At 54.0% G+C, this 22,418-nt stretch overlaps 8 protein-coding genes across 8 annotated transcripts; all 8 read left to right on the top strand.

Annotated features, from left to right (window-relative positions):
* Positions 1 to 205: 205 nt before the first annotated feature.
* On the top strand, positions 206 to 1,237 carry J4E87_008959 (uncharacterized protein; the record flags this gene model as incomplete). Its single annotated transcript, XM_049380542.1, has 1 exon — positions 206 to 1,237. One exon carries the CDS (start codon positions 206 to 208, stop codon positions 1,235 to 1,237), a length of 1,032 nt encoding a protein of 343 aa, XP_049229817.1.
* A 2,244-nt stretch (positions 1,238 to 3,481) lies between these two features.
* On the top strand, positions 3,482 to 8,333 carry J4E87_008958 (uncharacterized protein; the record flags this gene model as incomplete). The annotated part of the gene is made up of 3 exons (XM_049380541.1): positions 3,482 to 6,314; positions 6,369 to 7,989; positions 8,048 to 8,333. 3 exons carry the CDS (start codon positions 3,482 to 3,484, stop codon positions 8,331 to 8,333), a joined length of 4,740 nt encoding a protein of 1,579 aa, XP_049229816.1.
* A 3,021-nt stretch (positions 8,334 to 11,354) lies between these two features.
* J4E87_008957 (uncharacterized protein) lies at positions 11,355 to 12,333 on the top strand (the record flags this gene model as incomplete). Its single annotated transcript, XM_049380540.1, has 3 exons — positions 11,355 to 11,912; positions 11,967 to 12,080; positions 12,133 to 12,333. 3 exons carry the CDS (start codon positions 11,355 to 11,357, stop codon positions 12,331 to 12,333), a joined length of 873 nt encoding a protein of 290 aa, XP_049229815.1.
* A 237-nt stretch (positions 12,334 to 12,570) lies between these two features.
* Positions 12,571 to 13,185, top strand: J4E87_008956 (uncharacterized protein; the record flags this gene model as incomplete). Its single annotated transcript, XM_049380539.1, has 1 exon — positions 12,571 to 13,185. The coding sequence occupies one exon, from the start codon at positions 12,571 to 12,573 to the stop codon at positions 13,183 to 13,185; it is 615 nt and encodes a 204-aa protein (XP_049229814.1).
* Positions 13,186 to 13,735: 550 nt separating this feature from the next.
* On the top strand, positions 13,736 to 14,337 carry J4E87_008955 (uncharacterized protein; the record flags this gene model as incomplete). Its single annotated transcript, XM_049380538.1, has 2 exons — positions 13,736 to 13,744; positions 13,837 to 14,337. The coding sequence occupies 2 exons, from the start codon at positions 13,736 to 13,738 to the stop codon at positions 14,335 to 14,337; spliced, it is 510 nt and encodes a 169-aa protein (XP_049229813.1).
* A 2,556-nt stretch (positions 14,338 to 16,893) lies between these two features.
* J4E87_008954 (uncharacterized protein) lies at positions 16,894 to 18,889 on the top strand (the record flags this gene model as incomplete). Its single annotated transcript, XM_049380537.1, has 5 exons — positions 16,894 to 16,977; positions 17,028 to 17,118; positions 17,173 to 17,424; positions 17,559 to 18,149; positions 18,198 to 18,889. 5 exons carry the CDS (start codon positions 16,894 to 16,896, stop codon positions 18,887 to 18,889), a joined length of 1,710 nt encoding a protein of 569 aa, XP_049229812.1.
* A 1,255-nt stretch (positions 18,890 to 20,144) lies between these two features.
* J4E87_008953 (uncharacterized protein) lies at positions 20,145 to 21,014 on the top strand (the record flags this gene model as incomplete). The annotated part of the gene is made up of 4 exons (XM_049380536.1): positions 20,145 to 20,148; positions 20,185 to 20,281; positions 20,339 to 20,438; positions 20,502 to 21,014. 4 exons carry the CDS (start codon positions 20,145 to 20,147, stop codon positions 21,012 to 21,014), a joined length of 714 nt encoding a protein of 237 aa, XP_049229811.1.
* Positions 21,015 to 21,544: 530 nt separating this feature from the next.
* RIB3 (3,4-dihydroxy 2-butanone 4-phosphate synthase) lies at positions 21,545 to 22,386 on the top strand (the record flags this gene model as incomplete). The annotated part of the gene is made up of 2 exons (XM_049380535.1): positions 21,545 to 21,677; positions 21,758 to 22,386. 2 exons carry the CDS (start codon positions 21,545 to 21,547, stop codon positions 22,384 to 22,386), a joined length of 762 nt encoding a protein of 253 aa, XP_049229810.1.
* Positions 22,387 to 22,418: the final 32 nt, after the last annotated feature.

The following is a 22,418-nucleotide window of genomic DNA, read 5'->3' as shown; positions in this document are numbered from 1 at the left end:
CGCTAGCGGCATGACTTCCATCCGTAACGGCCGCAACGGCCGCAACATCCCCAATAACATATATACATCGATCAAAAGCTTCATCATTAGAGATCCGCCATCTTAAAATCAACGCACTTGATCAGCGTTGCCTGCTAACCCTTCAAACACCAATCTGACACTTTCGCCACACCCAACACACGTCAAACCTCTCCATCCTACCAAGATGACCAACCAACCCAACCCCCCACAAAAGCCCTTCATGGAGCAACTAGCCCTACGCCAAACAGGCGAGAATGAGTTCGAAATGATCAACCTACCACAGAAAATGGGAAATCCCCTGGACATTGCATACGGCGGCTACACCATCGCCGTAGCATGCAAAGCAGCGTGTCTCACGGTACCAGATGGCTACAACCTCTACTCCCTTCAAGGAAACTATCTAGGCCCAGCATACACCGACCGACCCCTCCGCGCCAGCGTACGAGTAGTACGCCAAACCCGGACCTTTGCAACGCGCCAGGTCGAAGTAAGCCAAACGACCACTCCCAAAGAAGGCCAAAAAGAAGAAAGCAGAATATGCCTCCTCGCAACCGCCGATTTCATAATCAGTTCGCCCACATCGCTGCTATCCTACTCCCAAACGCACACCCACCCCGACTGGCGTGACTGCCCCACGCCCGCCTCAGCCTTCACCTCGCTCGTGGAGAAAGGCACCGTCCCGCTCAAGCTAAAGCAAGCCCACGAAAAGAGCTTCAACCTAATCTCGCACTTCTACGACCAACGCCTCGTCCCCGACAGCGTCTTCACCCAGAACCTCTACGGCATCGCCGCCTCAGCACCGCACACCCAAGACGCGCTCGCGCCATCGGAGCGCAGCACCGCGGACTGGATCCGCAGCCGAGAACATCTTCCCACCGCTACCGATAACATGACTTCCCTGACCTTCCTCATGGATCTAGGCATTGCGTTCTTACCCCTGTCGTTCAATCATATGTGGTTTGGGGACGCGAGTGCGGTGTCTAGTTTGGATTTCTCCTTAAGGCTCTTTGTGGATACGGAAGAGTTAAAACTGGATGAGGGGTGGTTGCTGAGGGAGTTGAGGTGTAAGGTTGCGGGGGAGGGCAGGAGTTTTGGCGAGGGTTGGGTGTGGGATGAGGGGGGGAGGTGTGTGGCTAGTATGACTCAGCAGTGTATTTTGAGGCCGCTGGCGGAGAAGAAGGGGGAGGGGAAGGAGAAAGAGAAGGGGAAGTTGTGAGATGGGAAATGGGTTGGGGAGATTGTGTGTAAGTCGATTTCTTTTAGATCTATGGATGGATGTACTGTGCACATTTACGTCATGTGTTCTACACTCAATTTCCTTCAAGAAATCATGAAATAATGAACATTGGAAAGAACGACACGCCCATTACTCAAACGTGTGGCCGGTTGTCTCGATAAGCTCATCAGCACTACCCCAGGCCGTCCCGCAACGTTAGAGATATATCTGGAAGGCAATCGGGCCGACGGATCTGTGCGGAGGGAAGACGCAATAGTAAGCCGGACCCCTTCATGTCCCCGACTTTGAATGCTACGACGTATATAGATTCCTCACGTCCCGGTAGTCTTGGACACATACGGCGGGTTGATCCTGCATTCGCTGCCTGTCGAGATGCACTCAGCGGTTCGGGTAAGAATATCGCCATATCAATTCTTCGGTAGCGGTCTCGACGGGCTGCACAGCATGAGACCGGTGGGAATTAATGAACGCCTGAGTAAGGTTGCTACTGTTATATAGGCTCCAGTGTCGCACTCTTGGCCATCTTGTTGTATTCGCGATAAGTTGGGCAACGGCTGGCCACACTGACAATGTTGAATCACTGCCTGACGCCGTGCTGGAATGAAATCGTCAGATGGTTGAGGAATACCCGACGTCTGCAGATAAGAGGCCAAGTACTGACTGAACCTATCGCAAGTCCAGTAGCTCGATCGATGGCTTGATGACTGCCTAGATGACTGTGAGTGGCATAATATTACCGGGGCGTAACATGCCAACGCTGACCGGCACAAAGCAGTCGTAAGACGCACACCGTTTAAACGGCATACAACGAGCTCGAAAAAGCGCGCACAGTCAGCAGTACATACCAACAACATACCGCGCGCGCATTTGAGGTATATGTCAACAGACCAACCGGCGATCGGGAAGGCCAAGATCCGCTATCCTCGCCGTATCCCGGGGACCAACGATCTCACAGACCCTCTCGAGCGGCACGACGATAAGCAGCGGCAGTCAGCAGTGGAGAATCCAGAATCAGTATCGAGAAGCAACGGGACCCGGAAGCCTTTTGAACCAGCACCGTGCCGCGCACATGGCAGGTGTCAGGGTAGGGCTGAACGTCTTCCGGTCCCACGGAAGGCGCTACATCCGCCGCCGAATCGCGCTAGAAAGATGGTGCAAGCACAAACACCCGGGCAACCTTGAAAAGCCACCACAACACCACGAAACGGCAGGTCGAACCGGATGCAGAGCCAACACCGAGCAGATGGCCACGCAACCACTCCGGGGGCTGGATCCACTCTGCCTTCACCCTGAATCTCGCGATCTGCGATTTTCGTCCGCTGTGCTTGTGCGAGGGAGGGGTCTGGGGCTCTTTCGTTTGGGAGGGGCGTACCGGGGTGCGTTTGATTGGCGCGGTATGCAAGCATGCGCAGGGGAAACGGAGATGCACGACGTCAAGATGAGGTACAGTGTTGATGTGTTTGTTTCTGTCGGTTGCGAGCAGTGTTGCGATGGCGTGTGCAGCCCTCGATTGCCTGAGACAGTCGACTGTAAGACGTTCTTTTTCTCTAGGGTTTGGCGGGATTCGCTTTCTCTTTCGCTTATCGCAGAGGGCAAATGGGCTGCATGTGAGCTTGGCCAAGGCTTAGGGGCAGCCGCGGGCGTTGGTCGGACGAACTAGCTCGGATATGGTGCTGTGTACAGAGGACAGTGTACAGTACTCCGTGGGCGATGCAGGTTCCACCACTGTGGTTACCAGAGAGAGCATTCAAAGCCGCATGGCCGAACGGCGATCGACGACGACGGACGTAACTTTGTTCGGACCGTTCTTCGCGAAACGACAGTGGTGGATGTAGAATGAGTCGAAATCGCGTGGCCGTAGTGTGCTAGTCGTGATTGGCTGTTGGACCTTCTGGATACCGTATCCACGCCGTATCCGAGGCGTGACACTAGCGCACTCGATGCAAGCGAACCGGAGACGGGCAGGCAGGCCATCCGGCGCGCTGGTGCTCGCCAGCCAAGCCGTCAGTCCGCCGCCCGCTGGACCAAATCCTTTACTGGGGCGGCGCCTGGGTCCTCATTAGCAGTAGCTGCTGCTACCTTTATTATCATCTACCTCATCCCCCCGGCCTGGCCTTGTTGTCCCTGCCATACACACTCTACTACCTTTTAATACCTGTCCCTCTTTGCATTTCTCCTTCGCCTGACTAATCTCTGCCCCCAAGTGGCGATATCTCGCCCACCATGAGTCTAGTCGGCAATTTCACAACCAACATGGACCGCGAGGCTGTATCCGGCGGCGTTCCACCACCAGAGATGGGCGGCAGACAGCCTTCCCACTACAACGACAACGAGCAAGCAGAGTCAGATGCATCCACAATAGCAGCTGTCGAGGGCTCGCCACAAAGTCACAACAACCACACCGACCGCAAGGATGGATCTTACAACACACATGACGCCGACGAAATCGCCGAGGCTGCTCGGAGAGAAGAGGCCGTTCACCAATTGGCCCGCAGACTTACCTCGCAGAGTCAACAATCTGCAGCAAACCAAAATCCCTTCAACGCGGCACCCAATTCCGCTCTGGACCCCCATGGCGAGCACTTCAACGCACGAGCATGGACCAAGGCTATGCTGAACCTACAGCTGAATGACGAGAATGCGCCTCCTACACGAACTGCGGGTGTATCTTTCCGCGATCTCAACGTCCACGGTTTCGGAACCGACACCGATTACCAAAAGACTGTTGGCAACGTGTGGTTAGATGGACCTGCGCTTGTCAAGAAGATCATGGGTGACAAGGGCCGCAAGATCGACATTTTGCAGCACTGTGATGGTTTGGTCGAGGCTGGCGAGATGTTGGTCGTTCTTGGACCTCCTGGATCTGGTTGCTCGACTTTCCTCAAGACTATTACTGGAGAGACGCACGGCTTTGTCGTCGACTCAAGCTCGCACATCAACTACCAGGGTGTCAGCCCAGAGCTCATGAACAAGAACTACCGCGGTGAAGCCATCTACACTGCCGAAGTCGATGTTCATTTCCCCATGATGACTGTTGGAGAGACTCTTTACTTTGCTGCTCAAGCTCGTCGGCCAAGGAACATTCCAGGCGGCGTCAGTGTAAAGCAGTACGCCGAGCACCAGCGCGATGTCATCATGGCCTTGTATGGAATTTCTCACACCGTCAACACTCGCGTCGGTAACGACTTCCTTCGTGGTGTCTCTGGTGGAGAGCGGAAGCGTGTTACCATCGCCGAAGCCTCCCTCAGCAGAGCGCCACTGCAAGCGTGGGACAACTCCACCCGTGGTCTTGATTCCGCCAACGCCATCGAGTTCTGCAAGACCCTCCGCATGGAGACTGAGATCAACGGCACCACCGCCTGTGTCGCCATCTACCAGGCACCTCAGGCTGCCTACGACCTCTTCGACAAGGTACTTGTGCTCTACGAGGGTCGCCAAATCTTCTTCGGAAAGACCACCGACGCGAAGGCCTTCTTCGTCAACATGGGTTTCCTCTGCCCTGACCGTCAGACCGATGCCGATTTCTTGACTTCCATGACCAGTCCTTTGGAGCGTATTGTTCGCGAGGGCTTCGAGAACCGTGTCCCACGCACTCCGGATGAGTTCGCGCAGCGCTGGGCCGAGTCCGCAGAGCGAGCAGCTCTCCTGCAAGAGATCGAAGCCTACGAGCAAAAGTACCCCATTGGTGGCGAGGCTGGCCAGCGCTTCAAGGAATCGCGCCAGCTGCAGAAGGCCAAGGGTCAGCGCGAGAAGTCCCCATACACTCTCTCTTACATGCAGCAGGTTAAGCTTTGCTTGTGGCGAGGCTTCGTTCGCTTGAAGGCTGACCCCAGTATCACCATCACGCAACTCATCGCCAACTCCATCATGGGTCTTGTCATCTCGTCCGTCTTCTACAACCTCCAGCCTACCACTTCCAGTTTTTACTCTCGATCCGCCCTTCTCTTCTTCGCCATCCTGATGAACGCTTTCGGTTCCGCCCTCGAGATTCTGACCCTTTACGCTCAACGTCCCATTGTTGAAAAGCACTCTCGTTACGCCTTGTACCACCCGTCCGCTGAAGCCTTTGCCAGTATGTTGACCGACATGCCATACAAGATTGTCAACTCCATCACCTTCAACCTGGTCCTGTACTTCATGACGAACCTCCGACGAGAGCCCGGCAACTTCTTCTTCTTCGTCCTCATCTCCTTCACATTGACGCTCGTCATGTCTATGTTCTTCCGTTCCATCGCCTCTCTGTCCCGCTCTCTTGTCCAGGCTCTCGCACCCGCTGCCATCCTCATCCTGGGTCTCGTCATGTACACTGGTTTCGCTATCCCTCCCAGCTACATGCTGGGCTGGTCCAAGTGGATCCGCTACATCAACCCTGTCAGTTACGGTTTCGAGGCTCTCATGGTCAACGAGTTCCACAACAGGCAATTTGAGTGCAACGAGTTCATTCCTTTCGGCCCCGGCTACGAAGACGTTTCTGGTGTTCAACAAGCTTGCAGGACCATCGGCTCTGTTCCCGGACAGCCATTCGTTAGTGGTGATGCTTACATCAACTCGGCCTTCAACTACTACGCAAAGAACAAGTGGCGCAACTTCGGCATCATGTGGGTCTTCATGTTCGGTCTCATGGGTGTCTACCTCGCTGGTACTGAGTTCATCACCGCCAAGAAGTCCAAGGGCGAAGTCCTTGTCTTCCAGCGTAGCCACAAGCTCCCTGCGCCCAAGAGCAAGTCCGAAGAGGATCTGGAAGCCGCTCAACCTGCACGCAATGCCTCTGTTCAGAACAGCTCCGACGACATCGCCATCATCGAACGCCAAACCGCCATCTTCCAGTGGGAAGACGTCTGCTACGATATTACTATCAAGAAGGAGCCTCGCCGTATCCTCGACCACGTTGATGGATGGGTCAAGCCGGGTACTTTGACTGCGCTTATGGGTGTCTCTGGTGCTGGTAAAACGACTCTCTTGGATTGCTTGGCTACACGTACTACTATGGGTGTCATTACCGGTCAGATGCTGGTCGATGGCAAGCCTCGTGACGACTCTTTCCAGCGCAAGACAGGTATGTCTCCCTACTATCGCTAACATTCGGAACACACACTAACTTCGCATTCAGGTTACGCTCAGCAGCAAGATCTCCATCTCTCCACCTCGACCGTCCGTGAAGCCCTCACCTTCTCCGCCGTCCTCCGTCAACCCGCACACGTCTCTCGTCAAGAGAAGGTCGAATACGTCGAGGAGGTCATCAAGCTTCTGGAGATGACTGAATACGCTGATGCCATCGTCGGTGTCCCCGGTGAAGGTCTCAATGTTGAGCAGCGCAAGCGTCTTACTATCGGTGTGGAGCTGGCTGCTAAGCCCGCTCTTCTTCTCTTCTTGGACGAACCCACCTCTGGACTCGACTCGCAAACCTCTTGGGCTATTCTCGATCTCTTGGACAAGTTGAAGAAGAACGGTCAGGCTATTCTCTGCACCATCCACCAGCCTAGTGCCATGTTGTTCCAACGTTTCGATCGTCTTCTCTTCTTGGCCCGTGGTGGACGCACTGTCTACTATGGAGATGTCGGTGAAAACTCGCACGTCCTCGTCGACTACTTTGTTCGCAACGGTGGTCCTCCTTGCCCGCCTGCCGCCAACCCTGCTGAATGGATGTTGGAAGTCATTGGTGCCGCTCCCGGTTCGCACACAGACATCGACTGGCACCAGACCTGGCGCGACTCCGCCGAGTACCGTGAGGTCAAGCGCCATCTCGCCGAACTCAAGTCCGAACGCGGCCAAGCTGAGGCTCTTCAACGCACCATGTCTGCTCAGAAGCGAGAGGACAAGGCTGCTTACCGCGAGTTCGCCGCACCCTTTATGGTTCAACTTCGTGAGACCATGTCCCGTGTCTGGACCCAGTACTGGCGCACACCCTCGTACATCTACTCCAAGACCTTCCTCTGCACGCTCTCGGCCCTCTTCATCGGTTTCTCCCTCTTCCAGATGCCCAACACGCAGACTGGTCTCCAGAACCAAATGTTCGGTATCTTCATGTTGCTGACAATCTTCGGTCAATTGGTCCAACAGATCATGCCTCACTTCGTCACTCAGCGTGCTCTGTACGAGGTCCGCGAACGCCCCAGTAAGACCTACTCTTGGAAGGCCTTCATGATCTCCAACATCGCTGTCGAGCTCCCATGGAACTCGCTCATGGCCGTCATCATCTACTTCTGCTGGTACTACCCCATTGGCCTGTACAACAACGCAGCGCAAACTGACAAGGTCACCTACCGTGGTTTCCAATTCTTCCTCTTCGTCTGGATGTTCCTGATCTTCACGTCGACATTCACACACATGGTCATTGCTGGTATCGACTCCGCTGAGACTGGTGGCAACATTGCCAACTTGATGTTCTCGCTCTGCTTGATCTTCTGTGGTGTCCTTGCCCAGCCTTCCACCTTCCCCCGCTTCTGGATCTTCATGTACCGTGTCTCGCCCTTTACGTACATGGTGTCTGGATTGCTGTCTGTCGGCCTGGCCAACGCCAATGTGCAGTGCGCGCAGAACGAGTTGATCCACTTTGACCCTCGCGAAGGCGAAACCTGCGGTCAATACATCGAGGCCTGGAAAGCATCTGCCGGTGGTAAGATGACCAACCCCGAGGCCATGACCGACTGCAACTTCTGCGCTATCGAGGACACCAATGTTTTCCTCCGCAGCATCTCTTCCGACTACGGCGACGCTTGGCGCAACTTTGGGTAAGTCACTCCGATCCACATCCTCCCTTTCGAACCTGTTACTAACTCAACCTCGCAGTATCCTCTGGGTCTACGTCATCTTCAACATCGTCGCCGCCCTCGCCTTCTACTACCTCCTCCGCATGCCCAAGCCCAAGAAGGAGAAGAAGAACAAGAAGGAAGTCGGTGCCCACGCCGGCGCCGTCAAGGAACAGCACCTCGACCAGCCCTCGCACGTTGGCAGTAGCCTCAACTCCAACACCGAGCAACACGCCGAGAAGAACACCGAGACCGCGCGGTACGCTTCCATCACCGGAACTGCCACACCGCCGCAGCACGCAACCGAGATCTCAGAAAAAGCATAATCGTCCTTTATGACTCTGCTTTACTGCTTTTCGTACTTTCGTTTTTTTATGGGCGTTCTCGCTGCATGACGACATATTAGTTGTATACATGTTTTGGTGCGATGTTTTCTATACCTTTTCTCAAGACTTAGATCTACTGTTTCTCATACGCTCAAGCGCTGAGCACATATCTTATCAAGCATGTTTTGTTTCTTACATGTATGTACATACAACCTCACCTAATCCAACAATGGTCCGCTTGCCAGCTTGCGTACCATTACGTTGATATGACTAGAATGTTGAACTTGATGGTTTTTACTGGAAGTGTTTATGGTTGTGAGACTTCTGAAATGCCATGTATATCATGTTATGAAGACCAGCGGCATCTAGCCACCACTCTGATGTGACAACTACCCCCATCTACGCAACAGTATCACTCTCACTATGCGCCAACAGCCCCGCCCTCTCCCCCCTCTCACTCCCCACGCTCCTCCAAACCGGCTCCTCAGCCCTGCCCATCTCAATCCGCCGCGCAGCCACAAACCCCCAATGCCACGCCAACCCGCTCACAAAACCCACTGCATCATTCTTAAACGTCAGCAACGCCGCCACCGTAACAAGCATAACCATCCACCTCTCCTTCCTCTCCCTTTCATCCAACTCCTTGACCCGCTTGCCATCCCACGTCATATCCCTTTCCAGCACCCTCAAATCGCGGGCATCGGTATTAATACTCTCCCCCACCTTCGCTAGTTCCACGCCCGCAGCCAGAACCAGCACGCCCAAGAGCGCTTTGGGTATATCATGTAACGTGCTGATAATCGCATCCGCTTTCCAAAACGCAATAAGCCCGAGCATGAACTTGACTGCCCCCAGGAAAATTATACTGCTCCCGCTCCTAGCACCGAATCGGAACTGGCCGGCCAGTCCACCGGACCCGTGGCACGCGGGCATGGCGCCGAACCAGCAGCCGAGTAGATTGATAGCTGCGACTGAGATGCCTAGTTCTGTTACCGTGGGGGCGGCGGGGTAAGGTGGTGAGGGTAGGAGGTCAGATGAGAGTGCTGAGGCGGCGATGACGGAGTTGAGTAAGGTGAGCGGGAGTTGGCCTAGCGACGCTGTTGTTGTTGCTTCGAGGAAATCTTTGGCTGAGGGATGCAGGATGGGTATTGCGGCGTGTGGGACGGAGACTTCGTCGTTGGTTGGGGATGCGAAGGAGAGGAATATGCCGATTAGGAAGATTATCATCGCGTAGGGTACGCGGGGGTAGGGGAATGTGCATAGTAAGAGGGTGACTGCTGCGATGGCTATGAAGAGGTTGTCGCCCCACCATGGTCCCGTCCAGGTAAGCGAGGAAAGAAGTTTGGTCCCTGTGCTTAAGCATAGCGATAGGCCTGCTCCGACTTGAATACCTTTTACCACTGGAATGGGTGTAACGCGATTCGCCCAGTTAATTAATCCTGTGATGCTGAACACACCGACTAGGCCCGCGACCACTAGCCCTGCAGCTGCATTCTGTTCCAGCGTGAATTGGCGTGCGATTGCTACTGCTGCGATGGCTTTCATCGGTTGCACGGGTAGTGGGATGCCGAAGGCGAGGCCTGTGAGTACATTTGCTGCGCCGGTGAAGAGGAGGGTTGAGGGGAGCGATATCGAGTTTGTCAGGACCAGAGTTGTCATGAGCGGGAGCAGTGTGCCTAGATCGCCTAGCGAACCAGATAGTTCAGCCAAAGGTTGCGATTTTATCGTCTCGATGTTGTGCAGCTGGGTGCGGCGGAAGCGCCGCGTCGTGTTGCGGATTTGCTGGAGGAAAGACATGACTCGACACGCTGAAAGCTAGACGCTGGAAATGCAGGACTAAACGCGCAGGAAGGAAATACACAGAGAGACAGGCAAAAGGAGATCTAGGGTAAAGGGATCATGCTGGCAGAGGAAGTCTGTGTACATCGTGGGAGCGGTGGAAGCGGTGGACGCGCTCGATAAGCTCATGCGCGGGCGGAGCAAACGACGTCATTCAGCCTCAATCGAAAGGTCTCGTGAACCACCTCACCGCCTGGACGTACGACGCTACAATGCGTGTTTCCTGCGGCGGTGTCTTGAAACAGACATGTGCAGATGTACGTGCTCCGAGGGAATCGATGGGTGGGCTGGAAGTTACTGTAGAGGGTAGTTCGAGGGTTCCGGTGGCGTGCATGAGGGGGCACAGAGGGCACGACGGCGTTGGACGGTCATTGGGTGGATCTGTAGGCGTCGCGTGGAAAGGGCACGAAAGGGCAGCCGTGATCGATGGTTTTGCCAGAAGTTGCCCAACTTGGTGGTTTCGGGTGGTGAGCTTGCAGGGTACGACAACCCCGCTAGATTTTGTACGGCCTGTCAGTAATTAACAAGCGATCCATGGTGGTCGGGAAGTCGCCTAAGGCGGTGGCTTCGGCATGCAACGCGCATGGTAGGGCACCGTCGCACAGCTGTAATCGATGGTTCTTTCGAAGTTGCCTGATTGATGGAGTGGATCCCTTGTGCTAATCATCTTTCCGATGGGTCAGTAGGAGAAGGCGCCAGACAAGAGCACGGGTACCTGTATGTTTTACCTGCTGGGTTCGAGCATTCCAAGCACAAACTTTACCAGAAACAATCAGAGTTGGCGACATCTCTCGACATCATCTTTCCTGATGCGGTAGCCACATGCGCAGCTAAACAGTACCTGGAACGAGGATGTTTCTCTTGGCAGAGGTTAAGATTGCTCGTTTGATCAACTGGGAAACCGCTTGAACCCTGTGCAGACTCCGGTCCCACCCCAAGCTGCCAACACCAACGTCCATCCACATACGTGCCTCGCTCGAGCTGCGACGATGAAATTCCAGCGAATCAGTTCCACATATGCGGCTTTCATGTCGAATGTGGAGAAAATGCGCGTCCATATATTCCATGAGCTTCGGTATACATGGAAACTGCTTGCGTCGTCGTTCTTCAACACTTTGCATTCAGACCCTCTCGTACACCATTCCTTGATCTTTAGGAGATTCTGACGTCCCAGGAAGCAAAATGAGCCCATCAGCCATCAATACGGTCACTAGCGCTCTTGCCTCATCCACAACTCAAACATCAACCTCGCAAACACCGGCACTCTTCTCTCTCGCTGGGAAGACAATCGCCATCACAGGAGGTGGTCGCGGACTCGGAATTACCCTCGCATTCGCTGTCGTGGAAGCAGGCGGACATGCAGCCTGCCTAGACATCCTTCCAGAGCCAAGCGACACAGAATGGCAAGCCTTGACGAAGCTTGCTAAGCAACTCGGCACCACAGCTACATACCGTCGATGCGACGTTACTAGCGAAGCGGAAGTCACCCAAGTCCTTGATGAGATATCACGCGAGGCTGATGAGCAAGGCGCGCCACTCAACGGCATGGTCGCATGCGCAGGTATCCAACAAAGAGTGCCAGCGCTCGACTACGAAGCATCAGACTTTGAGCGCATGCTACGAGTGAACGTTGTTGGAGCGTTCATATCGGTCAAGAGAGCGGCGAGGATACTGAAGGACAAGGGCACCGGTGGCTCTATCGTGCTCATCGCTAGTATGTCGGGTCAGGTCGCCAATAGGGTGTGTATATTGCCTCCGTCTTGAAGCATTTGGTGGATCTAACAATAATCTCAGGGTCTTACATGCACAGCCTACAACGCCAGCAAATCAGCTGTACACCAAATGTGTCGCTCGCTAGCGCAAGAATGGGGCCAGTACGGTATTCGGGTGAACACGCTTTCGCCAGGTGTAAGTCTATTCGCATCCCACTATCTAGACATCATACTGATCGCATTGGCAGTACATCCGCACTGCAATGACCGACGAACTTCTCGCAGCAGACCCAGATGTAGAGAAGACGTGGATGGCTGGCGCACTACTTGGGAAGCTTGGAGTACCGGATGACTTCAAAGCACCAGCAGTGTTCTTGTTAGCAGAAGGGAGTCGATTCATGACTGGTGCCGACCTCAGAGTGGATGGCGGTCATTGCGCGTCTGCCTAAGTTTTGTGAGGTCGGTGTAATCTGCTCAGATTATTGTTGGCGGTAATGCTGATGTTTGGAGTGGACGACTCATGATCGTAGACCCGTGGTTCGCTATTACAATGTACGGTAGAACCCACTATGAGCAAGATCTCAAATACTTTAAGACTGCTTTCTTCCCTCACAATTCCTCCACTACAACACTTCTTACAAAATTCAAAACAGCCTTCACACAAAACAATTGAGTTCAAAGCAGCCATGTCCGACGACAACACCTTCACGTCATACGATCAGTCGTTCGACTGCCCACCTTCTTATTCTACGCATGAGCCTGCGGCATATACTGCATCAGACAACTTCTGCAGTACCGCTTCCCATCCACCAACACACAACACTCCCGATCACATCCACTCCCCTCCGCCCGCCCATTTCCCCGACGCCCACCATTCATCACACCACCATTCCGCACCCAGCGACCCAAACTACGACATCGAAGCCGCATCGTACATGGTGAACGCTAACAACACTACGAACATCGCTCTCTCCTCGCTGCAATCAAACACCGCAGAGGTCCAACGCACAACCCGCATACCAGCGGCCGAGGCCCCAGCCCATACGCGCAGCACTGCAATCACGACGCCGAAGCGGAAGCTGAATTCTGAGGAAGACGCCTGCTGCTGCTTCACTATCATTCTGGCCGTGGTGATCGTCGTTATCGTCTTGTCTGTAATCATTTTCAAAGCTAAGAAGGATCTGAAGAATGGGAAGGTTCAAGGTATAAGTGCGGATGGGAGACTGAGTGGTGACTGGGATGACTTGAACGCCTTGAACGATGCCCTGGATGGACTGTATAGGGGGAACTGGGGGCGTTGAATGGACTGCGAGTTACTTTGGTGGAGGTAGAATCTGGGAGGAGACGGGTTGTAGGAGGTAGAGATGCAGAAGGTGGTCTGTCTAGGTTGACATGTTACTTTCGATAACGACGGTCAGGTTACTGCAGCTTCAATTTTGCTTCAGAATTTTCCTGATTCCCGAAGTCTGTAGTTATAATCTCATTCCATTCGATACCAGACACACATCACATGCTTACACCGTCCCGGTGACTTTGATCGTTGAAATGCGTTTTAGGCGTCCATGTACTGCCTGTACGTCATCACGACCCCACATCCTAAAGGCACCCGACCAATGGCGGTTCTTTAGATGCATCTCAACCAACGCTCTATGAAGGATTTAGATCTAAGTTTACGCCCCGTTGTCAGCATCGTTATGAGTCTTGCGTCCCTTAAGAATTTGTGACAGCACGGCCGCTCACATGCTCAAGGCCAGCCACAGTCACATCCTCATCCTTACCTACCTAAGCAGGTAGTGCCTGACACCGGCGGTCTCACTCCAAACAAGCCAGGAAACTACATCATTCCTCAAGATGACAGGCGTGATGCTATTCTGCATCGCTGAGGAAGCGAAGCCTGCAAGACTTACCTCTTCTCAACCCCACCCCTCTCACAAAACTAACAACCTGTCCAGTTCGTCCACAAAGCCACCCACAACATGCCCTCCGACTTCTCCCCCTTCTACATCGCCTCCTCCAAAGCCAGTCCCAAGGTCCGCACCGACTACACCAAAAAGCCCTCCAGCCCCTCCTTCCCCTCCCCCTTCACCTCCACAGCAGAATGCAAAGACTGGCTCTTACACAACCAATACAGCGTAAACTTCATAAACCAAAATATCATGTTCGTCGCCGATGCACGTAGTGCCAAGGATGAAACTCTCCTGGCCTATACGTACTGTGAGAGGACTATGCGCTTGGGACCGAATCACGAATGGGTGCTTCCGCCAAAAGCGAAGACGTGGTATGAGTGGCGGATTAGGTATCGGGATGCGCTGATGTTTCAGGTTCATATGCAGGAGGGGGAGTTGAATGAGACGTGGTCATTGTTTTATTTGAGGGCGGAGGAGATTATGGATGAGGATGGGGTGGTGGACATGGAGAAGGCTACGAAGATTTGTTACGGAGACGCGGCATAGGTATGGAGCTGAAGCGCTTCGCGGTATGTGGTTTGTATGCCATTGCAGTGACCGTAGTCTTCGTGGATACTCTCATAGAATTTGCTTAGATTATTGTGTCTAAAGTCGCCAATGCGGTCAGCCCAGCTAGGCGACCATACGGCAGGTGTATACGGAGCGGACCAACGGCGCGATCGCACTCGAGTATGACGACGGCGTAGGATTTACTCCGCAAACTCTATATTCGTCATCCCCTCATTTCAAACTCTCCGCGCTCGTGTTTACTCCGGGATGCGATGATCAGTCCTACTAGGTCTGCTTAGTCCAGCTCTAGGCCGCGCTACAGTCGATGAATGCGACACCAGCAGCCCGATGGCTACCCAGGTATCAACGGTGTATGGAATGCCTTGGGCAACGACGAGGATTAAACTGAGCTGGAGGGTGGTTTGTCGTTCCCGACACTGCGATTGGTATGTAAGGTGACTCAATTTCAGGCCGCTAAACGGAAGATCCAACAACACGGAAATCGTGTAGCCGTGAAATACGGATAGAGCGATTGGTTAGCCAGCTTATTAAGCTTGTCGTTTCCGAACAATGCTATATCGTGACGTCTCCTATGCCAGGTGAGCGAGGCGCTCTAAAGAGCAAGATGCATATTGCATTTCCCCTAGCAGCCAATACATGTTGCTAGCGCAAGGGGTAGCCACATGGCACCTGGGCAGCGCTAGAAGCGAGGCGACGATCCCCGCGCCGTCGTTCAGCTCACGTAGTGCATATCGGTCACAACAATCGTTGTGCTTGTTGTTGTGGCGTCTGGATACTCAGCTCTCTTCATGGCGATGTAGTCAGCTTGAATCGCAGTCTGCGAACGCCGAGATGCTCGGTTCCGGTCAGGCGACGTTGACACAGGACATCGATCAGGCCGTCAACAATCTCCACAGCAGGCCTATGCAAAGTAGGAAGCCTTGCGACAATATCTATCCTCATAGATCCCCGCGGCGAGTTTCAGATGGACCACGGCCCGTGGCGCATCGGGAAAGCCGTGTTAATCCGCGCTCGAAATACTCCATGTGGATTGATTGTTACACCAGATCCGGCGACAGCACGACTGCGGCGCGGATAGCATGGCAAACCGCATCAAGCGCCATGAAACCTGAGATCGGGGCGTTCTAGATGTGGCCCAGTGGAGTCCCACAAGGCCAGAAGGCGCGTAATTGCTTTTGAGATGCTGCGAGGCGAGGTATCGTGGTGGCATGGTCTAGGGCTGCAGGGCGATTGGTGTAGCCACGTCGTTCGTGTACGACTCTTGAGATTAGTCTTCGAGATGGTGGTGTTCGAGGTAGGAAGAACAAACAAGTAGGCTAAGCATCCTCGATTAGTATTTATTGGGTCGTGATGGCGGCGAGTGTTTGCCGTGGGCGTAGACTACCCCAGCAGAAGGAACGTGCCAATTAGTGTACTCGTAGCGTTCATGCAAGGTCGTATGTATAGCAAGCGATGTGTTTGTTCCCCGGAGGTGGTGTGTAGAAAGCCGTTTGTTGGTGAATGTTGGGCAAGGGGCTCCTTGCGATATATTTGCGACCCCATGCAGTTTATCCCCAATGCCCTGGCTGCCGGGTTCGCTCCTGCATGTGAGGAGAAGCGACCCAACGATGACACGGGTGTCACCAACGTCAATATGGATGGTCGTGTTGCGCAATGGAGGACGAAGGCAGACGACATATGCAGGCGGAACAGCGCTGCAGGCAGTGGAAGGCTGACGGCATTCCAAGGACTCCACTTGGTGCTATCAGAACTTCATTAACGCGACTAGGCGAGTCTCCGTCAACCGTTGCATGGACTAGCTCCACCTTTATTTCCAACACGAGCGACCCATTCCGAAGATTGACAAGATTCCATTTGCAATCGACGAGGTGCGCCCGTGGTGTGCGTCTCGTCAGCTACGATAACAGAGATTCGGTCCTAGATACCCGCGGACAAGAGGCGACTTCCACAGGGCGTGGCTGCGGGCGCCGGCCGGCGACCTCCGAATAGCGCGTCCGCCCTGATACGCCAGGGCTGGCGTGGCTTCGAGGGGGAAAAGCATGTGTATGCGCCAAGATGAGGTGTCGCGAAAGGCGAGCTGCCGTGCCCGGGACTTCACTCTACGTTCCCCAGGCTTAGGCTGAGGGAAGCGGCCGGTCACCTTCACGCGCAGCACGCCGAGACAGCCTAGCTTGCCGCGAAGTGGAATCGCATGGGCCGCGCGACTAGTCCAACTAAAGCAGGGCTTGATCGGCCTGATATGGGTCATTGGTTCTTCGCGGGAGGTCGAACGCGACAGGGTTGGTCGTCGCCGCTGGTCCTTATCTTTTTGGTGCGGGATACACTTTCATTCACATCCGCCGTCCAGGCCCTGTGCTACGAACGCACCCTGACTTAAAAGACTCGCTTCGCCTTCACTGGTAAATCGAGCAGAGCTTGACGTCGATCCTCTCGCCGGTCTACTCCGCATCAACCGTACCTCTTCATCGCACACAACTCAACTCAATTTTGCGATTATCAACCGCGGTGCTGTTGAGAGAAAATTCTGCCACAATGTCGGGCTTTGTTCACAAGGTCAATGGCGCGGTCGCGCGCTCCGCCGTCGGACGGTACTTTCGCCTCGAGGGATCAGGGCATGTATGTATATCGCGTGTCGATAGTCGGTACATGCACTAACAGCCCTATAGCCCAAAGAGCGCAAGGGGAGCTACTTCTTCACTGAGTTCCGCGCGGGACTAGCCACCTTCTTCGCCATGGCTTATATCATCTCTGTTAACTGTATGTCCATTGCGGGATGTCGTTGACAGAACCGCATCTGATGACCATGTGTAGCATCCATCGTGTCAGACACTGGTGGTACTTGCGTGTGCCCAGGCCTCCCGGACGACCCCATTTGCGAGACCAACCCACAGTACGCCCTCTGTGTCCAGGAAGTCAGACGTGATCTGGTTACTGCGACCGCTGCCATCTCCGCTTTGACTACTTTCTGCATGGGCTTGTTCGCCAATCTGCCCATTGCCCTGGCTCCGGGTATGGGGCTGAACGCTTACTTTGCGTACACCGTAGTTGGTTTCCATGGTACAGGTACGTCGCACCAATGCGCCATTCCCCGTTCCCGTTTATGTATCCCCGTTATGCGGTTCCCTAATTGGGTCTGCTTACCGACGCCACGGGTCGTACCAGTTGATCTTCATGGAACGTTGCTAATTGCTTTTTAGGCATGGTCCCCTATGAGGTCGCTCTTACTGCTGTATTCGTCGAGGGTTTCGTCTTTGTTGGTCTTACTATGCTGGGTATCCGACAATGGCTTGCACGAGCTATTCCCGCTAGTATCAAGCTCGCCACCGGTGTCGGTATCGGACTGTACCTGACTATTATTGGTCTCGCCTACTCCGCTGGTATCGGTCTCATCACCGGTGCTCAATCGACCCCTCTCGAACTCGCCGGTTGCGTTGCTGCAGACCAGGTTGATGGCGTCTGCCCAGGAAGTGTCAAGATGAGGAGCCCAACCATGTGGATCGGTATCTTCTGTGGCGGTGTCTTGACCGTCATGCTTATGCTGTACCGCGTCAAGGGTGCCATCATCATCGGCATTCTCCTCGTTTCCATCATCTCGTGGCCTCGCCCAACAAGCGTCACCTACTTCCCGTACACCGAGACTGGCAACTCCGCTTTCGATTTCTTCAAGCAGGTCGTTACTTTCCACCCGATTGGCAAGATTCTTGCTGTTCAGCAGTGGAACATCTCGGAGCACGCTGGTCAATGGGGTCTAGCTTTCATTACCTTCCTCTACGTCGATATTCTGGACTGTAAGTTGCGCGTTAGACACTTTTTGAGCAATATGCTGACATCACTAGGCACTGGTACCCTCTACTCCATGGCTCGTTTCTGCGGTGTTATCGACGAGCGCACCCAGGACTTCGAAAACTCCTCCATCGCCTACTCCGTCGACGCTCTCGGTATCAGTATCGGATCGCTTATGGGATGCCCTCCAGTTACCGCCTACATCGAATCTGGTGCCGGTATCTCTGAAGGAGGCAAGACCGGTCTTACTGCCATGTTCTCTGGTATCTGCTTCTTCATCGCCATCTTCTTCGCTCCAATCTTCGCATCCATCCCTCCCTGGGCTACCGGGTGTACCCTGGTAATCGTCGGTTCACTCATGGCAACCTCGGCCAAGGACATCAACTGGCGCTACCTCGGCGATTCCATTCCCGCTTTCCTCACCATCGCCGTCATGCCCTTCACATACTCCATCGCCTACGGTTTGATCGCCGGTATCTGCTCGTACATTCTCATCAACGGCACCGTCTGGCTCGTCGAGCTGGCTTCTGGTGGTCGCATTGTACCTCCCAACAAGGACGAAAAGGAGCACTGGACTTGGCGTCTCGAGGGCGGCCTCCTCCCCCCGTGGGTTAAGAGGCTCGCCAGCGGAAAGAAGGACTTCTGGAGATCTGACCCGGAGACTATGGGTGTCTCAGAGCCGCATAGTGGAGGCAGCTCGGCTCACGATGACAAGGAGTTCGTCACCGATAAGCGTGCGTCGTAGACTGTGTCTGCTTTGATATTGAGATTGTATATGGGAGTTTGATAGTCATTTTGCGACCTTTTTGTATACATGGCGTTACCACGTCGAGGCGCCTTAATGCGCGCAGACGCGGGTAGTTTTCTTCGATTATACCCTCACTTGTATCTGATATAAATCGGATTTATTACAATGGTACACAAGACGTAACATCTTCATCCCTAGAATTTTCGCATGTGATCACATTTGGATCATGGAAAAGTGAGAACACGCCATGTTCCAAAGCCACCAGCGCACGACGTCTGACGTTTAGCCCATCTCGTACAAGGATATCCAGACTTGTCAGACATCGCTCTTGCAGCAGGCGCAACCTGAAGCCACATCGGCAGCGCCACATCCGAGTTACCGACTGAGGCAAGAACCTTGAGATGTCAATAACCGTTCAAGTATCGCTCTTTGGAACTACGTAGATTACTATCCGACTGCAACCACAACGTCCATGATGCACAGTCAACATACACTGCCTAGGCGGGCGCTGCGTGACACCGTACTTCAGACACGCTTGTTGTCCTTATCCTTGCCGCCCTCATCTTCCCCATCCTCAACCTCATCTTCCGCGAAGTCGCGCAACGCCAATCTGCCACTGGCCCTGCCCAATGGCTTGTTAGAGGCATACATATCGGCTGCAACACCGCCGGAGTTTCCACTTTTCTACTTTTGCAGACTTCGAGCGGGCTGGTCGTCGTCTTGCAGAGGCACTGTAGGCTGGGTGGGCGATTTCACGATGATGCTGCGTGTGGGTCCTACGGTAGCTGCTTCGACGTCTTCTCTTCCATGTCGTTGAGAGAGTTGTCTGTGATGTTGGTTGTTCCAAGTATAGATCCCTGGGGTACCTGACGGTCCAGTCTGTTCTCATGATGGATTCAGGCTCAACGTGGCAGGTACGCCTAGTAGAGAACCGTAGTGCATGACGCGAAAAGACTGTCATGTGTACGCCGAGGACCTCGTCTTGCGCGAGAGGTTATTTACGGCGCAGTCCTTGATATGATTGCTGGATACTGCAGACGCGACCGAGATCCAGAACGAAATCTGCAGAAGTCGAGTAGAGGGGTATGCCTGTGTAAAGTGAAATGGAGTGAAAATTTTCTGCCTCCTCGCATAGCAAACAAGTTGGTTGTTGTCCCATACGCAATGCTTGGCATCCAAACTCTGGTGTCTACATCGTTACATTTGCCCTCCCTTACACTTTTGCTGACGCAATACTGGAATTCCCACAAATATGGGTACAATTCAGACGAACATTTCTGATCCATGCGCAGCATTGAGGCTGTATCGGAAGAAATTCGAGGACGCAGAAGCGCTCTTCGACAGCGGCGATATAGCTGGCTGCATATTGGCAGCTCAGCGCAACATAACGTAAGTGGTAGCAACAAAACAACCACCACAATTAGTATTGCGACTAACTATTCCCAGCGACACAACTCTTCCGCCGTACTACATTATAAGAAACTGTATACTTCTCACGAGCGCTATGGATAACTGGGACGATGGCAATGACTGGAGGCTCGCAGCGGTAAGATCTCCAATGTACAGACTGGATTTGAGACATACGCTGACTTCGACCGTGTCGTATCAGGAGAGCTGTCACAGTAATACGGTACGGCGGGCAACGGAAATGAATGATGCCGATTCGCTCGCTGCCCTACAAGATCTCCGTGAGGAGCTTGACTGGTTGGCTGAGCAGCGAGACCAATATCTCCAGGAACACAGAGCATGGATGCTTGAACAAGAGGGAGAGGACGATGACGCCGAGACGGACTCGGAAGGAGATGGAGTTGAGTTGGACGACAGCAAGGAGGAGGCGGAGATGGAAGCCAAGGACGTTGAGTTAGGCGAGAGTAACGCGTTGATGGGAGGTGGGGACACTCAACACCTTCCGATCCGCGGACCACAAGCTCCCACGGCAAGCCTCGTAGTCAATCGAGAGGACGAGCGTTCTGCCATTCTTGCAGCGACCGCCTTCCTTTTCGAATGCCAGTCGTACATACCGGGGCATATGCAAGGTCAGTATACCCAGGCGGTCCTGGAACTTCAGGAAGCTGCCATGCGCACCATCAACAGCATGTCTTCCACAGCTTCCGCAGCTTAATGGTTTCAGGTATGTTGTACGTAAAGTGTTTTCATGGTAGTTCGCGAGCTATAGAACTTTGTCCACGTCGATCTCGTTGAGCTTGTGATAACTTGTCTTCCGCATTGGGTATAGCTTAAAGCCAAGCCACACATCGGCGCTGCCACATCGGAGGCTTGGAACCGAGTCGCCGATGCCTCGGAGCAAGAACCCCTCCCTCCATGTATCACAAGATACATCCAATCCGGTTCCGCAACATCACTACCGTTTGACTCCGCTCGCATTCTTCAATGAACTCTCGCATTGCCTCGCAGTATACATTCAGACTTACAGCATACATAAGAGGATCATTCTACAGCTTAGCATACCTCGAGGTTCCAGGCGCGGACATCCGGTGGCTTACGAGATCTACTTCTAAGCAAAGTGGTAGCGAGCTCTACGCTTTGCAAGCACGCGGAACGGTCAAGCTCCATACATTCTTCCTCGACACGACTACCTTAAGAGAGGACGACCCCAGGAGAAAGTAATTGGACCGAATTCATACTCCAACCATGCCTGCAGAACTCCAAAATGGGCTGCCTGCCCACGGTACCAATGGTGTCAACGGCAACGCGACGGAGCTTTCAAATCCCACACCCGCACACCCAGCCTTCGACTCGATACCAGATGTCATCCAAGCCTTCGGTACGTGCCTGCGAGCATCACCAGCTCCAACAGTCGTCCTACCCCTCACCCCACGCAACCCTTACTAACGCGCCTTCTAGCAAACGACGAATTCGTGATCGTCCTTGACTCACCCTCGCGCGAAAACGAAGGCGACCTGATAATCGCCGCCTCGGCCCTCACCCCCTCGAAAGCCTCCTTCATGATCCGCTACTCAAGTGGCTACATCTGCGCGCCCCTCCCCGTTTCCCGCGCCGCCGCCCTGCACCTCCCGCAAATGGTCGCCGACAACGCCGACCCCAACCGCACCGCCTACGCCGTCAGCATCGACTCATCCGACGCGTCCGTCACAACCGGCATCTCAGCCACAGACCGCAGCTTAACATGCCGCATGCTCGCCGACCCTAGCGCCAAAGCTAGTCACTTCAGGAGACCGGGTCATATATTGCCGTTGCAGGCGCGGGATGGTGGTGTGCGTGAAAGAAGGGGGCATACAGAGGCGGCGGTTGATCTGTGTCGGTTGGCGGGGAAGCAACCTGTTGGTGTTATTTGCGAGTTGATTACGGATGGCGACGAGGTGCCTGGTAAGCCGGAGTTGATTGGTGGGGGCATGATGAGGAGGGATGACTGCTTGGCTTTTGGCAAGAAGTGGGGGATCAAGGTGTGCACCATCGATGATATGGTGAGGTATATTGAGGAGAATGATGGGGTCCTGGGTACGACGTCATAGTTTGAGGCGGGCAAGGGACCGGGTAAGGGTGC

This window comes from Alternaria ethzedia (genome assembly GCF_023757985.1).
Source record: "Alternaria ethzedia strain BMP 0044 chromosome Unknown scaffold_30, whole genome shotgun sequence".
NCBI classification, from domain to species: domain Eukaryota; kingdom Fungi; phylum Ascomycota; class Dothideomycetes; order Pleosporales; family Pleosporaceae; genus Alternaria; species Alternaria ethzedia.
This window is presented reverse-complemented; position numbering and strand designations above follow the sequence as displayed.